Source organism: Lissotriton helveticus, chromosome 10 (assembly GCF_964261635.1).
Source record: "Lissotriton helveticus chromosome 10, aLisHel1.1, whole genome shotgun sequence".
Lineage (NCBI taxonomy): Eukaryota > Metazoa > Chordata > Amphibia > Caudata > Salamandridae > Lissotriton > Lissotriton helveticus.
The window spans coordinates 1,107,761,893-1,107,776,245 of record NC_136071.1 but is presented as its reverse complement, the minus strand read 5'-3'; the positions used below and the strand labels follow the sequence as shown (position 1 = coordinate 1,107,776,245).

The 14,353-nt window shown below is 42.4% G+C and overlaps 1 protein-coding gene across 4 annotated transcripts in view; it reads left to right on the top strand.

The window, feature by feature from the left end:
• The window catches only part of ACP3 (acid phosphatase 3), a 291,855-nt gene that overhangs the window by 259,467 nt on the left and 18,035 nt on the right, over positions 1 to 14,353 (top strand). For all 4 annotated transcript variants that reach the window (XM_078663872.1, XM_078663873.1, XM_078663870.1 and 1 more), the window contains exon 10: positions 11,641 to 11,816. In XM_078663872.1, the coding sequence (XP_078519998.1) occupies positions 11,641 to 11,816 (176 nt within the window). The remainder of the gene's footprint in view (positions 1 to 11,640; positions 11,817 to 14,353) is intronic.

The window sequence follows — 14,353 nt, the reverse complement described above, 5'->3', positions numbered from 1 at the left end:
TTATTTCACAGCTTGAGTGCATACAATACATATAAATGCTTTTTTTTTTCCGTATATTTGATAAATTCAAAATGCATTTATGTATTTTGGGGTGGTAAGGTATACACGATACTCTACAGTATGTTTTACTATGCATAGATTAGTAAATATGTCCATAGTTAGCGTGGAGTGGGTGTGATGTATTCCTATAGGTTCTGTATCGATCCCCCTATTCCTGACCCTATTCTGGTTAACAAACTAACAAGTTAACTAGCAGCCATCCCATGAGGCAGAAAACCCCCATGATGCAGGAACCGTTATCTGATAAAGCCACACTACGGCACAGGAGCGTGTTATCTGATAGGTCATAACGCTTGCCATCTAATTAGACAAGCGATATTCCTCCAGCCCCTGATAAGGCATACGGAGTTCTCAAAACAAATCAAACCTATGACACCTTGGGAAAAACCCTGCGGCCATTGTTTTGATTTCACCGAGAACTTCAGCAAAAGAATGTGCTAACGACCTGGTCGTATGACATCCTTATTGACGTATCTATGTCCATCCTTACGTCAATCTCGGCACCTTAAAGGTATAAATATTACCGATATTGCCCTATGCAAACACACGCGGTGGTGACGAGGACGGAGCAGCCAGACTTGCCGAAGCCCAGAGCAGAGCAGACCCCGCTGGCGCAGCCCCGCCTTCCTGACGCGCTGAGAACGAGAAGCCGTTTTTCTCCTGCCGAGAAATCCAGCTCCGGCGCTTCCGGGTAGCCCTCGCAGGCAGCCTGGAATATCGAGACCAGAGACGAGAGATACCATCCCTCATCCATCCTAGATTCCAGGTACAGAACTGAATAACCCCTCGCAGAGAATTCTTTAGTCAGTCACTTGGCAAAACAAACTTAACTTAAACTGTAACTTTCTATTCCCGCCCACGTATTAGGCTTAGGTCAGGAACACGGGGTAGGCGTAGCTAGAAACACCAGTTGAGTACGATTAGTCAAATGTATATGTGTATGTAATATATTTTATTCATTTTAAACCTTCATATAGCTTAGAAACCATATCAATGTTTTTACAGTATTATTTTATACTTCTGCTTTTAATGTATGCACTTTACTTAATCATAAGTATTGCAATAATATCGATCCATTTCTCTTGTACGAGAAAAGAGACTGATCAATAATTAACATCTTTTATTGAACATGCCCGTCTCTTCCTTTTCTCTACAATCTGATGAGACTAAGAATGCACGTACTGACTGAGTAAAATAAATTGCCTTTTGTTTTCACACGACTCTCGAGATACACTCTTGATTAGGGGAGAGCAAAGTTGTCATGTTCTATGGTTGTCAGAAACTAAATCCCTTCTTGTCTATCCAGGGAGGTTCAACTCCTCCTTGCCTATTCGAGAAAGTTTCTAGTGAACTCTGAGCTAGCTGGCAAACCCAAAACTTTAAGTCTAATATCGACAGTAGTAGACCTAGTTAACGTCTGGTCTAGGCCTATACTATTGAAGGTATTATTCCAATGCGCAGAGCCTATTGGGATAATAGGAACTACACTACAAAATTACTTCTGTTTTTAATACACATAAATACTTTTTACCCTGGAATCCATTGATATGACTTTTAATATCATGTTTTTTCCTTGATATTAGGCATACATTTTGCACAAGGGAGTCTAAATAAATCTTCCACTAGCACTTTTTTTTAGGAGTTTATTGTATTTTTATAGGTGGAATAGACATCTTGTATTTTTTATATATTGAAGGATCTATCAAATGTTCATGGTTCCATCATCTATGGCCACTTGGCCATTATGCTATAAATGTTTACATAAATGCTTACAATAATATAAATTAACTCTGATTTTTCAGTTTTAATTGTAATGGGTGTTTTAAATTGTCAATATTTTTTATCATAATTTATATACTTGGTTTTAAAAGCATATTTACATGTTTTTTAGCTAGTATTTACGATTTATTTTGTGATTTGGATCCAGGATGTCTTGCTATTTCAATAGTATTTTGTCAGTTTTTACCTGTAAAGCAATTTAGCCTAACCAGGAAGTGTATGTATATATACTGAGCACTAAGTCCGGGGTGTCATGTGATCAAGGCTGCTTCCTGCAGCCGAAACGCGTCATGCTGGCGAACACCATGTTGGAATAAAGATTCATGCACTGAATTACTGAAGTGGAGCACGTTTTTTGTGGTCTGTACCTGTTTCAGGCGCCTGGAGAGTCCGTTGATTCAGGATTTGTTCTGATATATATATATATATATATATATATATATATATATATATATATATATATATATATATATATATATATCCACATATATATCCACTTCCTGGTTGAAGCGGTGGCAGCCAGTCAGATCTCAGCAGGAGATCTGTCCGGATCCGTCCCTAGATATTCAAAGTTGTATATAGTAACATATACAAAGTTCCTAACTATAACTACCCAATTGTAGAGCAGCTACCGATATATATATATATATATATATATATATATATATATATATATATATATATATATACTAATATAATAAAGAGAGAGCCCAAAACTTTGAGGCGGGTAATCTCAGGAACCACAGCACCAATCACAACACCCAATACAGCGTTGGAAAGGGCAGATGCAGCAGAAGGACATAGGCTATGCAGACGCCCACCATATACATTTAAAAGGTAAAAGAACCGTGCCAGCAAAGTAGTCCCTTATTGGCGTGTCTGCGATGTGCTGTGGGCGTGTGCTGGGGGGCGTGACAAACGCTGGGGGCATGTGGTACGTTCCGCCCTTCATGCCATGTCTCATATCGTGTGCTAATCCCACCCTGCTCCCTTTAAATACTCCTGCACCCCATAATCACAACCCACCCTTACTCCTTAAAATACCCCAACACCCTTAAACACTAACCCATCTTAACCCTATAAATATACCCTGTACCCCAAAACCCAAACCGATCCCTAAACCCTAAAAATACCCCTGCACCCGAAAACCCAAACCTAGCCCTGAACCCTATAAATACCCCTGTACCTCAAAACCCAAACCTACCCCTGAACCCTAAAAATACCCCTGTACCCCAAAACCCAAACCGAGCCCTGAACCCTAAAAATACCACTGTACCCCAAAGCCCAAACCTACCCCTGAACCCTAAAATACCCCTGTACCCCAAAACCCAAACCTAGCCTGAACCCTTAAAATACCCCTGTACCCCAAAACCCAAACCTACCCCTGAACCCTAAAAATACCCCTGTACCCCAAAACCCAAACCTAGCGCTGAACCCTAAAAATAACCCTGTACCCCAAAACCCAAACCTACCCCTGAACCCTAAAATACCCCTGTACCCCAAAACCCAAACCTAGCCCTGAACCTTAAAAATACCCCTGTACCCCAAAACCCAAACCTAGCCCTGAACCCTTAAAATACCCCTGTACCCCAAAACCCAAACCTACACCTGAACCCTAAAAATACCCTTATACCCCAAAACCCAAACCTAGCCCTGAACCCTAAAAATACTCCTGCACCCCAAAACCCATACCTATCCCTAAACCCTAAAACTACCCCTGTACCCCATAACCCAAAACTATATCTGAACCCTTAAAATACCCAAACACCCTAAAGCATATACCTCAGTACCCCAAAACATATACCCCTATACCCATACTTACCTTATCCAAAGATTTAAAAAAACATGCTTTTACCATCCATGCATTTACAACGAATTTCGTTGTAAATGTATGCGTGGTAAAAGCATATAAAATGTAATGCCATGCTTTATAATGGCATTGCGGAGTCATGGTACTTTCGTAATGAAAGTATGCGGAGTCTTGGTATGCGGCAAGAAAGTTGCGGACTAATGGGTGTTTACCCTCCCCGGTAAGTACATTGGTGGCACAGCGGCCCACATCTCCAGCAACATACTCATATTTTTTCACCACCCATTTGAAAACTGCACAGGTCTCTCTCATTGATGGCCAGCACCGACATACACTATTAGACACACCTCCCGCCACAAGTTCTAGAATTGCGAACTTTAGAGCTGGGGAGCTACGTTCGAATCTCGGTATCAGCTCAACATCCTGTGATTCCAGGCAAATCGCTTTGTCTCCCCATGCCTACCACAAATGAATGTGTTCTTCTGTAATGTAACTTGTGCTCATGCCATGTTGTCGAGTTTGTGCTATATAATATTGCAAGGAAAAATAAAGTAGGGAAACTCGAGTTCACACACTACTGAACGCGCACGCTTAAGTGCATCAGCAGTGCACTGTGAATCAGAGCGTTTCACAGGCCTGTCACAGATAAGAAATCCTACAAAACAATATACTACTGGCCGGCAGCAATTCATACCCGGACAACGTCGTGACAGGCTGCTAGTATATATAAATATATATAATATATACCAGGAAGTGGTGGCAGTCATCTTAACACTCGGGACTAATTTGCGCCCTCGCCATGTACTAATTATCCCATATGTTACATCTCTCATGACATCTTCTATGTCATCATTGATAATATCACTGCAACATTTGCAGTAAAAATATTGATGAGAAAACTGTGCTTGACTGTGGCAAGAGTTATGGTTACCTTAGGGCACGAGCTATAGTTACTTGCGATAACTATACCTGGGGAATTTCAGTAGTCACTGCTAAAAATAAAGTTGCACCTTGCACAAACTCATCCTCAGTGCGTTAATAAATAAAGATGACACTTTAATCTTGTACGGCATAGGAATGGCATGCACTCTGCTAGCACTAACCACTGTCAGGGGTATCCCACAATATACATAAATTATACAGTGGCACTCACCATCCTATAGCTATAGTTAGATCAGAGTTTACATATGAAGAGCGTTTTTGCTTTGCTAACAACTCTGGCACCTTTCGCCAAATCTTCACAAGCCTTTAAAAAATCAAAGTTCATCCATCTCAAACCCTTCCTGGAAGGTTTTGAGATGATCTATCCAGTGGGACCTGAGAAAAAGGAGGGGAGGGGGTCCTAAAATGTGTTTTCCCATAGGAGGAAGAAGGGATACAGAAAACAGAATATAAAAGAATTACACCAAATTTGGCAGGATACTAGATCTTCACTCAGAAAGTGTGTTTTTTGTGATACATGGATGATTGGTTCAGTGGAAGTTCTACAGACTGAAAATCTTTAAAGAAATAGAGCAGTCTGATTGGTCGAGAGGGCTTTTTTTTACCAGTCAACCATCTTGGTCTCGCTGAACTGGTACCGTGCGCTTTAATTGGCTGGCCACAACTCAGAGATGTTGCGGTTGTCATTACAGGACATGGGTACCCCGTCCCTATGGCCTGAATCCTTTAAAAAAAAGGTATAAAGGGGCTGGGAAGTGGTACCCTGGCCCCCTTACACTTATAGGAGGTCCTAGAGCAGGGGTCTTCAAACTGTGGGGCGCGACCCCCAGGGCGGGCGTAGAGCGATGCAAAGGGGGTCGCGCCTTCACAGTTACACTCCTGCCCAGGCCCAAGGGCTTCAGCCCCCCCTCCTCCCTCATCGTGTGTCTCAGCCTGGCTGCTGCTGCAGTGAAACTCGGGCTGCCGGGGGCTCGTCTGGAGTCATCTCCAGCCGCCCGAGTTTTTCACAGGTCTTTAAAGACCATTTGCATATTTACATGCCTTTATAAACTGGTTACAGAGGCTTAGTTTTTTTCCTGATTCCAGTACCTCCTGGGCCCCCACTCTGCCTGTTCCTTACATTTGTATTTTACAATTACTGTTGTACTGTGAGAATGCATTTAATGAAAAGGAATATAAAGTAGGGTTGCCAAAAGAAAAATGCCTGCCTTTTTTGTTTAAAGAGCCTGGAAAGACCTCCTCTTGACACTTAAAAAACTTTTAAATACAAAAGTATGTATGCATTCCTTATGTGACTTTTCTGTCTAAAAGTGCTTCCTATTTATATTTGCTGTTCAAAGTATGCACAGATAAGTGCTGAAAATACATCTTTAGGTGACTGCTTAATTTTGTACTGACTGGGCCATCACAATAATCTGCTGCCAACCCTAACCATAGGACTGTAAGTTTGTTGCAAGATGAGCACATTATTTATTTCCTCCACCCTTGATTAATGGCGCAATAGTTTAACTTAGATCTTAAACCCTACGCCGCCGTCAATAACATGATGAGTTACTTCAAGTGTCTGGGAATGCACCCTGCATTTAGACAACTCGCTCCTCATTCTTGCCCTCCACTTTCACGTTCACCCTGCACTCACACTGATCACCATGCACTCACACCATTCACCCACTCATCCTGCACTCACAGTGATCACTCTGCACTCACAATGCACTTGCGCTGTTCATCCTATACCTCACCCTGCAGTCACACAAGTACACTACTCATCCTGCACTCCTCTGACTCTTCACTCACCTGTCCCCCTCACTGCTCAGTATGCAACTCACTCAAACAAGCCCATCAGTAATCATACATTCATTCGTCCCATTCTGAACTTGCATTCACACCTAAATTCATAAATTCATACGCCACGTCACTCACCCTACAGTCACTCCTCTTACCCTACTCTCGCACTGTTGCATCGCTCACCGTGCACTCACATGGGCACCCACACAGTGTGCAGAGGGTTAATGGGCCTGCTACAAAGAACGTGTACCATGCAGATCACAGAACTGAGGGTGAGTAAACTATGAGTAACGCTATAAAAAAATGAAATGTTTGTCAGAAAGGTGCTATAGAGAGATGAGGTGCATTGTTGGTGAGTGGCAGTGAAGGAATTCATGGAGAAGGAGGAAACGGGGGTGGGGCACCAAAAAAGACTGTTGCACCGTGTGCGACCAGTGTTAGGACCAGCCCTGGCTGGGAGTGTTAGTCCCCTCCGAATTTCTGGTCTAGTGACTCCCCTGCTTCTGGCTATTATTATTATTTACATTTGTAGTGTGCTACTGTTACCAAAAGATGTCCTGGGGCTAATAACCATCTGCTGCCTGTAGGCAAATGAGAAACACAGAAGGAGAAGGGGAACCAGCCAAATGGGGTAACCTACAGAGCATAGAGAAAGGTTTTTATATCTTCCTAAAGGATAATAGATTCTTGGTGGAGCGAAGCAAAGGTGGGTGCAAGTTCCATAACTTTTCGGCCTGCATCGAAACAGTGAGACAGACAACTCATGCCTTCTTGAATTAGGGAACAATAAGCAAAGAGGCACAGGCCAAAAGGAGCATACGGGTCCGGCCCGTATGCTTGATGAGGAGAGATGAGGATGAGAGAGGACAGCAAGGGAGTGAGAGAATTCGTTTGAAGAGGTCAGGGATGAGGAGAAATGTGAATTGCCATAGAGAAGTGTGGACACGCAAGAAGTGAATGTGAGCCAAAGGTGAGGGCTTCTGTTAGAACAAAGGGGGAGATGTGAAAGTTGAATGGGGGGACTGGAGAGGTGTAAGATACAAATAGACAAAAATTTCAATGGAGAGACGAGGTGAATGAGAAGTGCTGAGGGGCACAGGTGGTGACAGGGCCAGAGAGGCCATGAGATAAATGCGACAGACTTTTAGAGATGAGGGCAGTGAAAAGAGAGAATGGCAAGAGGTGATTAAAGGTGAAGTGAGAGGTTGAATGGGGAGAGTTCAGAAGTTGTAAAATGGGCTGAAGAAAATGGCCTGCAAAGTGAGAGAGGGATCGGGGTTAGGAGAGGAAAGAGGGGTGGAAGAGAGGGGGTGAGAGGAAAGCTACATGGGTAAACTGCTTAACTCTGCACAAAACCGCCAGGTTTTTAAGGGACCCCTGCTTCTCCTAGCCAGAGCCAGGTGAGCGTCTAATGTGGCAGCACGTATTCCTGAGGAGTGGAAGGCCCTTCTCAAAGGTTGACTAGAAATCTTTCTGATGTTAATTGCTGTATTTTGGTTATAAACGGGTATTGATGGGGTGAAATCATTCTTCAGTGTTACTGTGTGTAAAAAATTTCAAACTAAAGAAGCAATGCTATCCCAAAATACGTGGTACATAAACAGAAGGGTCCCCGCAAGGACAGCGTATTGTACACTACATACACTGAAGACTAAACACAATACAAAAATTACTGTACAAATTTGTATAAAGTATTGGCATTTATTTGTCAACACCACGTAATTGCCAAATAGCAATCAAAATTCACAATCAATTGATGGGCCCCATAGGAAGGCAAAGGGACAGAGGGAGAGGAAGGTAGGTGCTCGTGAAGCGAGTGGGGAAAAAGTGAACACAGTTCAAAGACAAAATCAATTGCAACTTTATCGATCAATCACAATACATAAAATACATGAGCCCTAAGTCAGGGCGGACAGTGAGACTAAATAAACAAATGACAATCAACGGTCACATACAGATTTTGAAAAAAGTCTGGGGCATGTGCCGGAAGTCCAAGGAAAAATAGTCGACGTTTCGACCCCTGTCTATAGGCTATCTTGAGTCCTTTTACGGGGTCTTCATCAGGACATAGAACCGGGAAATGGGGAGGGAAGATTGGGGCGATAGTCTCTGAAAAATTAAAAACAAAATTTGCACTTAATATGGCGAAAGTGGACTTAATCCAACCATCCGTAAGGTGTTCTAGCATACAATGAAGTGGTAAATTACCATGGAGTAAAGGCCCACAATGGCTCTAAACATGGAAACGAAGATGATGCCACGCGATATGTCGTGATCAATCTCATCGATAAGAATTCGCAACTACAGAGGGGGACAGTAAATCATGAAGGTGAGTACAGAACTCAGATCATCAATATGATCTTAACATCAGTTAACTTGAATTACAATAAAGGATTTATACATAACTCAAAGGATATTATCGTGATGGACGGTTAATGAGTCAATTGGTGATTTATGAGCCTACCCGGCCCGCAAGGGCACCAGCTGTAAATAGACATCATTAAACTACGTAAGAAGGATTCACTACAATGACCTTAAAAAAGCAGATCCAAGCTTACATACCGTTTTTCAAACGTTCAACCACACATGTGTCTTGTGGAAGTATAAAGGAATTTCGAATGTGGCAGCTATTACTGTAATATACAAAAGAAAAATCTTTAAAAGTGAGTTGGTAAACAATTATAAAATACACCTCGTAAGACCGGTGTCTATAACATACCTCTTCGAAATGGAAGAAACAGCGAGGTGCTTTAAACATGGCTATTGTCAATATTGACGGACCATTGGCTCATGGATAAATTCGTGGGTGAAAATCGAAGTTAACAGTCTGAAACCGAGTAAATAAATGGACGGGCTTAGTGATTTAATTACATCATCATTTGCTTCTAAAACGGTCACAGAACTGTTGCAAAATACGTGGCATCACATAACATTACTTACATTTTCTTCCCACACAATTTAGACAAGCCTGTCGCGTAATTTGGTCCTCACCTGCCTCATAATTCTAATAGCCCTGCCTACAGGTTTAGACGTTTTTGTCAGGAGGGGGTCCTTACGCCTCAAAATGTTGACAGGGGGGTCTCAGCATCCAAACGTTTGAAGATCTTTGTCCTAGAGAGACCCCTCATATGCCTCATGGAAATGAAACAAGCACTCCATGACACATGGTGATTTAAACCTTAGTATTTGTAATGAAGGTATACTAGTGAACATAGAATTACTTGTCCTTGGACTAAAATGTTATAATTCTGCTGAATGGATATCAAGATGTTTCCATTTATTTATTTATTAAAAGTTCAATTTAGAAGACGTTATGAATGTGTGAAGGTTTGCGCTTTGGCATTGCAGACGTTGTGTAGTGTGTCCACTGGTGCTTCGCTTGCAGAAGAGGAAGTTGAATTGACTGGAAATTGACTTAAAGACTTATTGAATAGCCCAATTGAGGAAGCATTGCAAGTCTTGTAACTAAGGTCCAATGCACAAAATGATACGACGGTAAAAAAACAGCTTTTTTGAATAGTACACTTGCATTTTATTTTGTTTGTATGATACAAAATGTTTTCAAACAATGATGAGGCCCAATAAATAACATTGTATTATGGCAAAAACCAACTCCATCCCATTGTACATCACACAACTAGTCCCATGAGATAGAAACGGAACTCACAATTGATGGATGTAGCCCATGTAGTGTTATTTGAATGAATTAATGCTGGGAAATGCAAAAATTCTTATAATTGGAATGTAAGGTTCATAAAAAGGACATCATGAATCAGTTATACAATGGGATATAGTTTGTTATTGGTCTATTATATAAGGGACAGGGTTCAATCCTGTACTGGCAATCGTAATGTTGCATCCTTCTATCTATTTTCAATTATAGTATTTTATTTATGTATATCATTGTACTTTGTTTGTTTTTATGACATGTTCCCAAACGACAATGTTGTTTCTCAGTGGCGTCACTGATTCCATGAGAAAGATCTGTGGCAGGGTCGAAACACATTGGCTTATGATTTGAGATTAATAAAGAACATTGCTTATTAGAGTGGAGTGCCTGCTGTTTTTCACATATGGACAACTATTACCTGTTAATGAAACAGCATCCTCCTAACTGCATCTAATTACTGTGAGGACATCAGTTTTGGCGTGCGCAGACTTGCAGCCTTTGTCCTACACATCATATCTATGAAGACATCTATACCTGCCAATTGTGCTTCAACATTTTCACTACATGAGCACAAAATGGATCCTTTCAACTTCATGTAATTTTTGCCAGTACACATTGGTTGTAGAAGTGCAGCCTTTCTACTGAAATTGCAGTTTGGGACTGAAACTAGCCCAGTATGTCTTTGTAGAACCCTGTAATAATGCTTCGGATCAAGATACATATGAATGGCTCCAGGGACAGATGATTCTACATGATCATCGCTTTGCTGAAAACCTCAGGTATGACATCATCCTCGTCCCTGAAATGCCACACTGCATCGGACACTTCCAACTCCGCGGCGGCTCCTCCGCTAAGGCAGAGGAATGTCACTCCTCTGCTTTTCAGCAGTGCATAAAAGGAAAAATAAAATGATAATAACACAATGTTATTATAATTTTATTTTTCAGTGCACGCTAGGTTAGGGCGGGACGAGGATGGGCTGTCAAAGTAGGGGGAGGAGGAAATATGTGCACTTAAGTGCGCATGACGATTTGGCTGGCTGTCTTGTGCCGGCCAAATAGTCAGGCGCACTTAGCATGTTCTCCACCTGGCTAAATTGTAAAGCCTGAGTGGAGAACATGCGCAGGCTCCCACTCCCTGTCTGAGTGCCGAACCAGGCCGCTCAGACCAATCACGACGCTGCTGTCATGCTGGCGACAGCAGCATCGTGATTGGCTTAGGGGAGCCTGTGAGCTTCCTGTTTCCGGGAGTCAGGAAGAGAAGTGGAGAAGAGACGGCGGCCGTGCAGAAGTAAGTGTTATATATTTTTTTCACCTGCCGCGCCACCCCGGTTCCAGAGCAGCCGCCACTGTTCCAACCACGTATGTTTGCTCTAGCCTGCAACTGAAGGCACAAGTGACATCTGTTAACTTTCAGTGGTACTGCAGTGTTATGATTTGAACTACAGCCTCTGAGTTGCATGTAATAATTATAACAACAATGATGCTATGCTATTATTGATGTTATCAATATCCACTTCCCAAGTGTGGTGAATTTTAGACCATGCTTTCAATGTGCTGCTTGCTCTAACCTTCTCCTCTTTCCTATGAACCAGGCAATATAGCATTGACATGTTTTATCGTAATGACACCGGGGCAGACCCTCATGCACTGCTTCTGCCAGACTGTGGAACACCCTGCATCCTCCAGCAGTTTTCAGACTTGGTGTCCCCAATTATTGCAAAAGACTGGAAGAAGGAGTGTGGGATTCAAGATGAAAGCAGTACCACAGGTAGGGTCGCAATGATTGTTCTTCCTTTTAGGTGTGCATTTTTTGGGTACCGCATAGTTGGTCAAATTGCACTAATAATAATAAAAGTAATACGTATTTTATTGGGTGGCACTTTTGACATATTTGTGTTTTACAAATTTATGGGCATTTGTATAGTTCACTTCTTGCATCTGAGTAAAGATTGGTTTGTCCATTGTTAGTTAATAATGGTTCATTGTAGTTAATGTGGAAAATAAAAGGTGTCATATGCCCTAAGGGATCTTTATTGTGTACTGTGGGTGTGGCGGCACGTGCCATGGGGCTGTGCCCTTTAATTCATTCCACTGAGGTTAACAGTTGTACATTGCATCAACATACTGTTCTCTACACTGATATTATCTGAGATGCACAATTGTGAGGTTGTGGTATGTTCAGGCTATGCTGGGTTGCTGCGACGGATACGCGTTTGGATTAAAATTGTAACATTTCAGTGAGGATAGCCCTGACCAAATAAACTAGGAGCTGGTGGGATGGAGGTATTGCCCTACCGGACATTCAGAAATATTACTGGGCGCCCCAATTGTCAACGGTTAATGACTGGGCCTTTTATTGCCAACATTGCGAATGGACAGATAGGTGATGAGTGACAGGGGATACCTGCGGCACTACATGGGAGACAATCTTTAACTGCAATGGAAAAAGCGGTGATTAAGCTCTGGAAGGAAGTGACTAACTATTTAGGTTGGGGATCAAACTCACACAGATGACCCCATTGTGGGACGGGACGCAGCTGAAGACATTGGGGAGTCTGCAGGGAATCAACACTTGGGACTTAATATGCATCTCCACAGTCAAAGACCTGTGGGTGGGGTGCTCCTCTTGGAACTGAAAACAGACTATAAGATTACTGACAGTGAAACTCAGAGATACCTGCAGGTCAGCTACGCCCTGGGGCTGATAGCCACCATACCCAAGGGTGAGGAGCTGGAGGAATCCTCCCCACAGGAACATAGATTGCTGGGGGACTCGATTTCTAAATAAACCATATCCCTGATATTCAAAATGATTCAACTGATACCCTACTCAAGCTATTGACATAGTGTGAGGGGGAAGTAGGAACATTTGACAAACGGGAGGAGGAATTGAGGGCCCCTAGAGAAATAGCGATAAATTCACGGTTCAGATTAGTTCAGTTCCGGATATTGCATCACTCCTACTACCCTAAAACGTCCTTAATGAAAATGGAGAGAGCCATGCCGAGCCTGTGTCTGCAAGGATATGGTCAGGAAGGAAGATTTTTCCATATTTGATGGGCCTGTCCGGAGATCTAGACATTCCGGACACAACTCACAAGATGCATGGAACAAACTGGGTGAACAGTCTCAAGCAAAGAGACGAAGCAATATGTTTTAAATGTGTGTGGAGACTTGGAGGCCCCACGATATTGGATAATATGGGCAATTGGGCCCTAAGTATAGCCTAGAGGAAGATCACCAGATTATGGGGTGGCCACACTAGACGTTGAAACTTGGAAAAAGATATGGATTAACACATACTCGCCGAAAACGTAACAAATGAAAGTAGAGATTGCCCAAAAAGTTGGAGAAAATCTGGCACAGATGTGGTACCCTCTGGAAAATAGCAAAGTAGGCTATGGAGACGGAACAATATGTTGGCCCCCAAGAACGAGCCACAGAGGAGGGAGACTAACGCTGTGAGTGGGCGAATCTGGGAGGGGGAAGCAGCGGTATGGGCAAGATTGATGCAACATTTGATCTCTGAGGTGGCAGAATTACTCAAACAGAAACTTTTAGACAAAAGTTATCCCCACAAGAATCATCTCCAGGGCAATTATTAGAGCATGGTTCTGCCACCGGGAAGATCCAGAAATGAGGAATAGAACAGTGTGGTGATGGTCAGTACATTCTTTCCAGGTAGTAATGAAGTCAAGAACATTATCAACAGGCACTGCACCCTCCTGAGTGACACGTGAAGAAGCTCTGTTGTTTGCCTTTAAGAGAAATAACAACACCTGAGATTATGTGGTAATGGCATATAAGGAACCCACCAACAAGAGTGACATCAGATCATTACGGGGTCTCCCAGGTGTAATAAGGCACTACAAGTGTGTTGATTGTGCAGTGTGCAAGTTCACTAGTATCACGAAATATCTGACCATGTACAACATGGTCTTTAACTTACGATCCTTTTCTTATTGTCATACAAGGAATGTTATTTATATATTCCAATGTCCCTGTTTGCAACTGTATGTGGGACAGACGACACAAATGGTAAAGCAATGCATCGCACAACACAGAAGCCAGATAAGATGCCAGACGGAAGGTGCCCCTTTGGTACGACATTTCATGGAACAAGGCCAAACCAAGGAAGACATATATTGGCAGGTAATAGAGGTGATCTGCTTATCAAGTAGGGGAGGTGATATCTCAAAACTACTGAATATCAGAGGATGCAAATGGATGAACCTCTTGGACAGTACCAAGAAGGGACTTAATGGCACTAATGACATGCAAAGATTGTGCTTGGTGCAATTTTAG